The 10,960-nt window shown below is 39.7% G+C and overlaps 1 protein-coding gene across 1 annotated transcript in view; it reads left to right on the top strand.

The window, feature by feature from the left end:
- Positions 1–8,553: 8,553 nt before the first annotated feature.
- Positions 8,554–10,960, top strand: part of ZYG11A (zyg-11 family member A, cell cycle regulator) — a 55,392-nt gene continuing 52,985 nt past the window's right edge. The window contains 1 exon segment of the mRNA XM_010951784.3: positions 8,554–8,958. Within this exon segment, the coding sequence (XP_010950086.3) occupies positions 8,869–8,958 (90 nt within the window). The 5' untranslated portion in view covers positions 8,554–8,868.

Here is a 10,960-nt window from a genome sequence, read left to right as displayed (position 1 = left end):
TCAAACAGCCCAGGAACACTTCCTAGAGAACGTAACATATGAGTTAACATTCAGTCACACAACTATTGAGATAGTTAACTGATATAATGTATATTGTTTGAGTGTTTTTAGTGAGGGAGATTACCAAAAAAATTAAGTGTAATATGAGAACTCCATGGCCAGGAAGAATCCTTACTGACTTTAGTTTCAGAAACCTCATTGTATAGTTAAAGAAACTAAGTCTTAGATAAAATGGCCTTGCCCAAATCATATAGCAAGTCAGTGGTAGACTCTGCGCTACAGTTTGTATTTCCAAATTTACAGTCCTTTGGGTCCCCTCTCCCCCTATTATTCCATAATAGCATGAGATTGCTTAGCTCTCAGGCAGTGTGTGATTAAGCATCAAATGAATGGTACAGAAAAGAACGTGCACTAAATGGTCAGAGGAGTGGAGGTTGACTGTCCCTGAGGATGGTATGGGGCAGCATTAGTGTTTAGATGCTATAGAATTGTTAATGAATGGTAACTACAAATACTTCACTAATACACTAACATGAGATTAGATGCATTAGGGTGATATTAAAAGTAGCTTTATTATAATTTTTATAATAATTATTAGCTTTTCTTAACCTTTTATTGTATCTCAAAGAATTCACTCAATACCAACATGGTATACTATGGGCCATACATACTAAGGAAGATAAATACCTTTGGGCAATATTTAACCAAAAAGTTGTTGAGCTGTGTTGTCTATAGCCAAAATTCAAAAAGGAAAAATTAAGCCTTTCTTCATTCTTCCCCCTCCCCCACTCTTTCTCAGTTTTTATTATGTAGATTGACCCAGGCTCTCTTGGCTAAATTTAAATGTCTTCCTTTCCTTCTGATTATCTTTCCATCTGTGATTGCCCGTTCTTAATCTGCATCATAAGAGTCCAATGAACTCGTCTGAGTAACTGCATAACTCCTCAAACTGAGAAGAGTGGGTGGATGGCAGAAACCATGAGCGCTCACATTAATCATTTTTGTCTTTAATAACGTAAGATTCTAATGCAGTCTGAAAATTCAGCCTATGAAAGAGAAAGTCATCAGGTGGGAATATCCACACCAAGCTCTTGGCTTCCAGAAGCCAGCCTTTGGATCAGGTTTGGGGAAATGGCACCAGGGGCCAAATGTTGCACATGGATAATTTACTCCCCTGCATTCAGTAAGCTGCGTAAAAACATCATGCAATGACTAAGTCAAGGACTGTCACTTAAGAGTGTCTCTCCCAGACTGTGATGTAAGTATAAGAGCTAAGAACAACAAGAATCCTCAGCTCTCCTGTCAGTTTACATCAATACACATTATAAAAGGAACCACTTTCAATGACATATCTAGAATGTGATTGTCATATTTAAACATGAAGATCAAGGAGTTACCAAACATATTTTCTACGTAATTCTTGCTCTCATCAATTCAGTCTTAAATAGAGCCCTTCAAAACTGGAAATATTATGACTAATGAGCCAAGTACTATATTTAACCTTCAAATATCTTGAAAGGGAAGATAGTTATCCATTTTACAGATGAGGGGAATGGTAATGAGGTCAAATGACTTCTCTTGAATTACACAGACAGTAAGTAGAGGAATTTGTAGATTAAACCTAGACACTATTTTGATACCAGCATCCCTACTCTTTGTAGAAACTTTGCTGCTTTGTACAATCTCTGTAATGATGTCTTTGAATATAAAGACAAAGTTATAATTGTTGCAGGAAAATGGGGCACGAGAGGATGGTCACACGCCAGGTCGTGGGCAAGTCTCTGGGATGTGCCCCGCCAAGTGAGGGTCCTTGGCTTCCTGCAAGAAAGAATTCAAGAGCGAGCCAAAGCAGAGCAAAAGTAGATTCCCAGGAATTGAGCCACCACCCACTGTTTGGCCTTTTGTGGTCAGCATCGGAACTGTCATGGGTCCTTCAGGTGTGCCATTTAGCATGTTAATGTATTACAATGAGTGTATAGTGAGGCTCAAGGTCAACTGGAAGTGGAATCTTCTGCTATCTTGGGCTTCACTGGTTCCAGTTTTTGTCATATCCTCAATGGCTATGTCATTCTGTCAGTGGTTGTGCTCTGCCTCCTTCACTCCTGTCTCATAATCAAAAGTTCTCTGAAAACTGGTTCGTGAAATAAACCACATTATTGTTTGTGGATAGTAGCAGTGGACTTAAGAGTCTTCTTTTTCATTAAAGACCTATAGGAACAGATCAACTATAGTTTAGGATTTGGGGGTCAATAAATTATCACTATGTGCCAAGTTCTATTGTAAGGGGTCTATACTTTCAAATACCACTAGTTAGTCACTAAATTTCAATGACTGACAGAATTCCAATGTAGTCAGAAAATATACGGAGGTAAGCACTGTGCTAAACACTTTTTAACTTTTTTTTTTATTCCCAGTTGAGCCATGTAACAGCCTTGTAAAGAAGATAAGTATTACATTTTAGGGATAAGGAAATTGTGTGGTATTAAATAACTTTGCCAAGGTCATAAATTATTAGGTTTCAGAGTCACACATAGACTTAAGTCTGTCAGGCTTTGAAATCTATGCTTTTAATCACTGTGCTATAAATGGGAAAAACAACTATTAAGGAAAATCTCAAATCCAATTGAACCATTAAGGCCATTCCCATGCATCCTTTTGGCCTGTCTCAGAGAAAGGAGCCCATTGACACCTTTTCAAGTTTACTTTCAACCTCTTTGACCCTCAGTCTCATTATTATAGTGGCTTCTTACAATAAAACATAAGATTTTACAAATTTGGGAAGAAAATTTCCTCCCCCAAATAATGAAGCTAAAGAAACCAACAATCAACAAACTGATACAGAAATGACTTCAATGTGAAAACATCTAAACATGACTTATCTGACTAGTGCAAAGCTTTAAGAGTCAGCTGCCACAGCCCCATCTCCAGGGAGGTCTTCAGTCAGGCCACTGACCTTGGGCACCAAGACATTTCCAAACAATTGTACCAATAACACTCACCGGAACCTTCCATTCTTTGAAGTTCTAAACCACTCCCCACCGATTCCATCTTAATAAGCCAGTGTGTAAATCTCAATCTGTAGCTACCCTGGGAGTTACTCTCTATATCAGGTATTCCCATATGTGTAATAAAATTTTCTCCTGTTTATCTGTTGTCATTTAATTCAGAATTCCCCCTCCATCCTTACCAGTTGAACCTAAATTTGTAAAGGAGTTTTTCCTCTCAACAGGGTTCACAGTAAATTCATTAAAAAAAAAAGTTAACACCAATAAATAGGAAGACATAATGTCAGAATAAAGAACAGTACCTTGAACAGTATATTCAATATCTTGTAATAAACTATAATGGAAAATAATCTGAAAAAGTGTATATAACTGAATCACTGCGGTATACCTGAAACTAGCACAACATTGTAAATTAACTATACTTCAATAAAAAACTTTTTAAAAACTTTTAAGAAAAAAAAGGACAGTACTTTAAATGGATGCATATAGGTTTATGTGTATCACTTGTCCTTATTTTACTCATTTTTCTGTCTACATGTGATAAATTAGGACAGCCAGAGTCTATGGGTTAGCCTTAGAGAACTGTTTCCTTAGTTAATTTGGTTCCCCAGGACTGGTTTCTCTTTATTTAAGTTCACTACTTCAGTGTGTTACTTTTTAACAATTAAGTTAGTAAAGAGGGGGACTAGTCAAGAGGGAGATCTCTGAACTCCAGGCTGCCCCTCCCTAAATAGATGCAAGCTTGTCTTTAGGGCTGTTGACAGTTTGTACTCCTCTGTGGTTCCAGTTCCTGTCTTTATTTCCCAGGCAGGCTCTTTCCAGGTTTTACTGCTGATCGCTACAATAGAAGTAAACCAAAGCTACAGACATAGGTAAGACAAAGACTTAATAGCTAGCCTTTATGTTTTTGATGCCCAGAAAGAGACAAAGATTTGCTCAAAGTCACAGAGCATCAAATGACCCTTTCTCTTAGCATCCTGTTTATTTGAGAAGACGAAAATAACATGGGGTATAAGATAATTTCTTAGTTTTTAAAATTCTGTTAAGTTTGATTTTATTCTTTATTTCATTTTCCAGAAGAGGAAACTGAAGGTTTGAGGGGGAGGGTACAGCTCAGTGGTAGAGTGCATGCTCAAGCATGTATGAGGTCCTGGGTTCAATCGCCAGTACTTCCATTAAAACAAATAAATAAACCTAATTACCCACCCCTCAAAAAAACACAAAAATAAAAACAAAGGTAAGGTGGAGTTGGAATTTGAATTCAAGATGTTTTGACATCAGAGCTCATGATCATTTCCCCACTCTTCATGGCAACAAAGCTAAAGAAATTTTGCAAAGTTCTTAAATTCAACCGTGATTCAAAGAAATCTTGACTAGAGTTTTCTAATTTCATTTCAGAAGTTTAACTTCTTTAAATTTTCCCATTTATCTGTATCTGCACTATCCTTTCCCTACCTTTTCTTCAGAGTTGACAGGAACAGGGTGCATATCAGTGAAGGCTTTCTAAAGGAAGTGACAACTAAGTGAGAGCTATAGGATCTGCAGGAATTACTTAGTAGGGGGCGCTAATGTGGACAACAATGAATGTGCAAAACTGCATTTCTAGAAATGAAAAAATTTCAGTGCATAATGGCCAAAGGAAAGGTTATAATGAGAATACTGATGGTTTAAACTAAAAATGCAACCAGGAGCCATATATATGAAGGACCATCTAAAACCATCCTGAGTTTGGATTTTATTCTGGACAATGGAGAGCCATGGAAATGTCTTGAACTGGGGAGAAACATGATCAGATTTGTATTTTAGGCAGAGCACTCATTGTAAGTGGGCAAAGGATTGGAAGGGATGAGTCTGGTAACAGATCCACTAGGAGCATGGACTAAATTCTCAGAGACTGTTAAACAGGAAACTGAAAGAATAGGTAGGGGATGGGCACAGAGAAGATTAGAGGAGGAACTTGCCCCTCCCTCAATAGTTGCAACCTTGCCTATGATTTTGGAGACAAACTTCCTTCTACAGCTATAATTCTTTTTTTCCAGGTAGCTATTTCATGTATTTTTTAAACAAGTATTATTGACCACCTTCTATAAATTAGGCACGGTTTTAGACCTGGGGATAACAAAGTCCTTGCCCTTGTGTGGCTTTTTTTTTTTTTTTCCCCTGGTGGAAGGGAGCAGAAAATAAACAGAAACAAATATATACCATGACAAATAGTGTTGTGAAAGCAGAACAAAAGGGACAAGTATGGGGAGGGTATGGTGATGGTGGTGAGATTGCTATTTAATATATCCTAGATAGGGAATTCCTTATTGATAAGGCAACTTTTGAGCAAAAACTTGAAGTAAGAGAGCCATCCATGAGGACAGCAAGGAGTCCAGCACTGCTGAACTAAATTAAAATAAGCAAAGGAGAGAGTGACAGATTAGATGAGAGCAGGATGTGGAGAGAACAAATTATGCAGAACCCTGTAGAGCACCATCCTTAAGAATTTTAAAATTGTACCTGAGATGGGAAGTATTGGAGGGTTTAGGGCAAAAGAATGACATACTTGTTTAAGAATAGATTTTAATGGAGCAAGGGTGGAAGCTGGGAAACCAGATAGGAGGATATTGTAAGAATCCAAGTGGGTCATGAACAGGGGCTGGGACCAGGGTAGCAGATGGAAGAGATAAAGACATAGACAGTCTCTGGATATATTTTGAAGACAGAGTCAATGGGATTTCCTAACAGATAGGATATGGGATATAAGAATAATAAAGGAGTTAAAATTTATTTCCAAGGTTTTTGTCACAAGTAACTGAAAGGAAGCAGTTGCCATATACTGAAATAGGGAAGACTGGCAGGAAAAGCAGGGTAGGGGGAGGACATCAGGAGTTTACTTGTGGACACATTAAGGCCATTCGGATAACCAGGTGGATATGCTGAATAGACAGCTGGCTGTATGACTTTGAAGTTCAAAAGCAAGGTGTAGGTTAGACATATAAAACAGGGATATATCAGCACATAGATTGCTTTTAAAGTTGTAGAACTAGATAAAATCACCACAAGTGAGACAGAATGGGTAGAGAAAAGGTATACAAGTACTGAGTCTTGGGGTACCCAAAGATTTAGAACTCTGGGTGTTGAGAAGGAGCAGCCTATGAGGTAGGAGGAGAAGAGAAAGAAAGAGGAAAGAGGAAGGCATGGGAGAGGAGGAGGAGAAGATGCCTCCTGGAAGCCAGATGAAGAAGCATTTTAGGGAATAAGAAATGGTCACTTGGGTAAAATGCTGCTGAACAAATAAGATGAGGAATGAGAAGTTACAACTGAATTTAGTAACTTGGAAGTCGACAAAAATGGTCTAGTGGAGTAGTAGGGGTGAAAGAAAATGCTAAGAGCAAAACTGGAGATGGCAAGTACAGATCACACTCTGGGGAAGTTTTGCTATAAAGGGTAGAAGAGATATGAGAGTAACACCTGAAGAGAGAAATTAGGTCAAAAGAAGTGGGTTTGTTTTGTTTTGTTTTTAATTATGGGAAAAGCATCAGCTTGTTTACATGCTGGTGGCAATGATCCTAGAAAGAGGGGAAAAATGGTAACTCAGAAAGGATTGCTAGATGGTCTTTGAATAAGCATGAAGGGATGAGATCCATTGTATAAATCCAGAGATGGCCCTAGATAGTGTATAAATAGTTCATAGTAAAAGGAGGGGATGCAAAGACAGCCTGCACAGATCGGTGTGTACATGAGATGATGGGAGCTTGGAATGATCTTTTGATCCTTTTCCTTTTTTCAGTGAAAGAGGAAGCTGAAGGTTGGGGGAAAAGGTGTTGGAGATTTGAGGATAGAAGTTATGAAAACAGTCCACTCAGAAAAAACAAACAAAAAAAAAGAACATTGATTAGATTTGGACTGAGAAAACTCGATTTTAACTCCCAAGTTATCCATTTGTCAGGTGGGTAAATTAAACTTGTCTGTTCAACCTCTCAGGTGTTCAGTTTCTCTATGGATAAAATGGAGATACTTAAGGGCTGGGATATCTATTTGTTATGAGGATTAAATAATAAATATGAAAGGAAAGCATTTTGCAGTTATTTGTACTTGAAAAATAATTTTAACATTTGAATCCACTTATCAAGGACTTAGTGTCAGCATTGTCATGTGCTTTACATTATCTTATTTAATACTTACATTAACCCTGTGAGATAATGCATTCTCATCCCATTTTACCAATGGGGAAGTTGAGCTTCAGAGAAATTAACTTAACCAAGGTTCACAAGTTAGTAGATGGCTGAGCGGGCAATCCACCTCCAAGGCTTGTACTCTTAATAACTATTCTTTTCCAAGAGATATTTTCTCTTAAATTAGATAAAGTGTATTAACTTACTGCTTTCTCAGGGTTTCCTTCTTGGAGCAGTTTTTAAGGGTCTTCTTGGTCCTTTATAGGTCACAAGAAAGCTGAACAGTTCATTTTGTGTACTTAGATGGTCAGAAGTGGTTTTGATATTTGATTCATCTGAGGTCAGTAGAAGTTGAAACTGAGAGGCCAGATATAAGAAAGATGCTGCTGCCAGATGACTGGGAGCAAGGTCTTTAAATATATATATTTATATGTATTTATTTTATATATATATATATTTTTAAGTATTAAAATGTACACAATCAGCCCTCTGTATCCATGGGTTCTACATCCCTGGATTCCATAGAGGATTCAACCTCTGTGGGAAATATTCAGAAAAAAAATTCCAGAAAGTTTCAAAAGGGAAAACTTGAATTTGCAGCATCAGCAACTATTTGCATAGCATTTACATTGTACTGGGTAGTATAAGAAGTCTACAGGTGATTTAAAGCATAGTTGAAGAATTGCAAATTCTTATATGCAAATGCTATACCATTTTATTTATTTTTGTAATTTAAAAAATTTGGGGGGCAATTAGGTTTACTTATTAATTTATTATTATTTTAAATCTTTTTTTTGTGGGGGTGCTGGGGTAACTGGGCTCATTTATCGCATGCTAAGCGCGAGCTCTGCAGCTGACCCTCCCCCCGTAATTATCATTATTTTTTTAATGAAGGTACCAGGGATTGAACCCAGGACCTTGCACTTGCTAAGCACTGCATTCTACCACTGAGCTATACCCTCCCACTTGTTTTTAAAAACTGAACTATAGTTTACTTACAATGTTTCAGGTGTACAGAAAAGTGATTCAGTTATACATATTCTTTTCCATTATAGGTTATTACAAGACATTGAATGTAGTACTCTGTACTGTCCAGTAGGCCCTTGTTGTTTATCTATTACACCCTTTTTTATATGGTCCTTCAGTTTCGGGGGATTTTGGTATGGAGGAATCCTGAAACCAATGCCCCTGGGGACACTGAAGGACCACCATATTCTGCTTCCCAGCTCCGTAGAGCTTGTCTGTGGTCATGCCTTTGAGGAGTGACCGGAACGTGGTATTAAGGTGTGGGTTTGAGGGAAGCTGGTCTCAGAGAGCTAAGTAAGAGTTGGGTGTGTGGTTGGGCAGGCGTAAGGTTGATCCCTGGGGCGTTAAGGTGGCCGGAGGAAGACGGTTGGGCCCTTCTGGGGTGGAGTAGTGGTCGGCCCGGTGGGGGTGGGGAGGGACCGTCCTGGGGGCGGGGTCTGTGGCGGGCGGGCATCCGCCGGCGAGGGGCGAGGCTGCGGCGCGGGAGGGCGCGTCTCCAAGCCGGGCGTTTCAAAAGCCTTGCATCGCTGAGGGAGCGGTGCGAGTGCTGCTTGCGGGGCCCGCCGAGCCGGCGCTGCTCTGTTGCCTCCAGACGCGGGTCGAATCCACCTCTCGCGGGATCTGGGCTCCCGCTCGACGGCCACTCTCTTCTCGACGCCTCTCCGGCCGGGTTCGCCATGGTTCACTTCTTGCACCCGGGCCTTTCGCCCCGCACCATCGTCCCACCCGACGCTCAGAAAGATGTCCTGGGCTGCGGCGTCGTGCAGGTGAGCACCCGGGAGGGGTCGGGGACGCGAGCCTCGGCGGGACACCCTGTTCCCGGCGAGCGCTGCGAGTCGTTGGGGACTGTGCGGAGGCACTCGGTTCGTTTGGCTGACGCGGGGGTAAAAGTCTGAAGAGGCTGAGGCCCTGGCAGGCTCCTGTCGTCGCCGGGGAAGTGTGTGCTGGGGAGTCTTACGCCCGGGGCGTCCCAGCGTCTGGGCCGAGCACGCTGACCTTGGGCAGCTGAGGGGAGGCGCGGCGAGCGTAGAGTTCCGACTCCCGCGTGACCTTGGGTGAGTCCCTTCCTCAGGTCTCGGGTTCTCACCTGTGCTTGCTGAGGGCGGCATCTGTTTTGCAGGGTGGTGTTAAGTTTAGACGTAAGTGCTAGGCGTGGTATTAGGCCTGGCCCGTAGTAGACTGTGGAGCCCCTTGTCATAAAGAACCCAAAAGCCTTAAACCTCGACCGTTCCCCTACTTGCGTTGGGGACGTGTTGCTCCCCAGAGGCAGTGACCTCTTGGCCCGGGATCTTCACAGGAAGACCTCCTGAGCCCGGCTGAGGGAACTGGGACCCCAAAGACTGAAATTCCACGTGTTCGTTGCCCTCCTCAGAATCCCTGTTAAACTAAACAGTGAGCAAAATGCAAACCAAAAGAGTGTCTGGCCGCCTACTGTGTCAAGTATCGCATTTCTAAAGTATTCTTTTTGTTGTAGGCATTGATAGTCTCCATTTTACTTGATTGTAGGGAAGCTGAGAACGCTGCAAGTCAGTAGATTTGCTCATGAACTTGACATCAGTTGTTCTGATGTCAGATTCCATATTCTACAACGCCCCCAAGGCCACCCCTCTTAGAACTCAAAATCCAGGGAAGGCTCAACCCAAAATTAGTACGGAGGGAAGGAAATATTCTGATTGAGATTGTAGTTTACATACTAACCCCGTGTTGGCTTTTGTGCTCTGTAAAAATCTAGCCTGTATTCCTGTAGACTCTTTGGGCTCACTTTTAAAAGCTGCGTAAATAATTTGTAAATTTGTTTATGACTGATGGAAAAGCTGGATTTTTAAAGTATGTACTAGCGCAGCGTGTCAGACACATTTTTTGTTGCCGCTGACTGGAACTGAAACAAGGTTTTCGTTAAAAAAAATGATTAGGCCAATCTATTTTGTCTTGTTCCATATTGTACTGTGTACACCTGTTTTTTTGGTCAAGATTTTATTTTTAATTAATTAAAAAATTAGACAATGCGTGAGTACATTTCCTCTTTTATGTATTTGTTTTAAATTTTATTCAGCAGTGTTTTGTAGTTTTTGGAGTAAAGGTTTTTTACATATTTGAAAAAAAATTAGCCCTATTTTTGATACTACTGTAAATGTCTTTTAAAACTTCATATACGTTTTTGGGGAGTTTATTGATCTTGTATCCTACAACTTTGTTAAAGCCACTTTCTTTAGTTCTTTTTTTTTTTTTTTTTAAGATTTCTTAAGATTTTCTTTACAATCGTGTTATCTGTGATTAAAGGCAGCTTTAATGTGTGTTGAATTTTGTTAAATACTTTTTCAGCATATATTAAGATCATATGTTTTGTTCTTTATTCTGTTAATGTGGATTTTATCGGTTGTGAATTTAACTTTACATTCTAGAAATAAATTACTTGATCATGATGTATTTTTATATTTTGAAGGATCCTATTGCTAATATTTTGTAAAATATTTTTATATCCATATTTATGAGGGAATTACTCTTTACAAATATTTTATCTGGTTTTAATATCTAGATAATGTTGACCTTAACATATGAATTGGGAAGTGTTCCCTATTCAGTTTTTTGAGTTTGTGGAATATTATATTAGTATTCTTTCTTCCTCAGATGTTTAATAGAACTTACCAGTGAAGCCACTGAGACTTCAATTTCTTTGGGGGAAGGTTTTAATTATATCTTTTTCTTGGGGGAAACACTCATAAATTTTGATGTATTGTTCAAAGTATTTTCTAGTTTCTTTATGATTTC

This window comes from Camelus bactrianus, chromosome 13 (assembly GCF_048773025.1).
Source record: "Camelus bactrianus isolate YW-2024 breed Bactrian camel chromosome 13, ASM4877302v1, whole genome shotgun sequence".
NCBI classification, from domain to species: domain Eukaryota; kingdom Metazoa; phylum Chordata; class Mammalia; order Artiodactyla; family Camelidae; genus Camelus; species Camelus bactrianus.
This window is presented reverse-complemented; position numbering and strand designations above follow the sequence as displayed.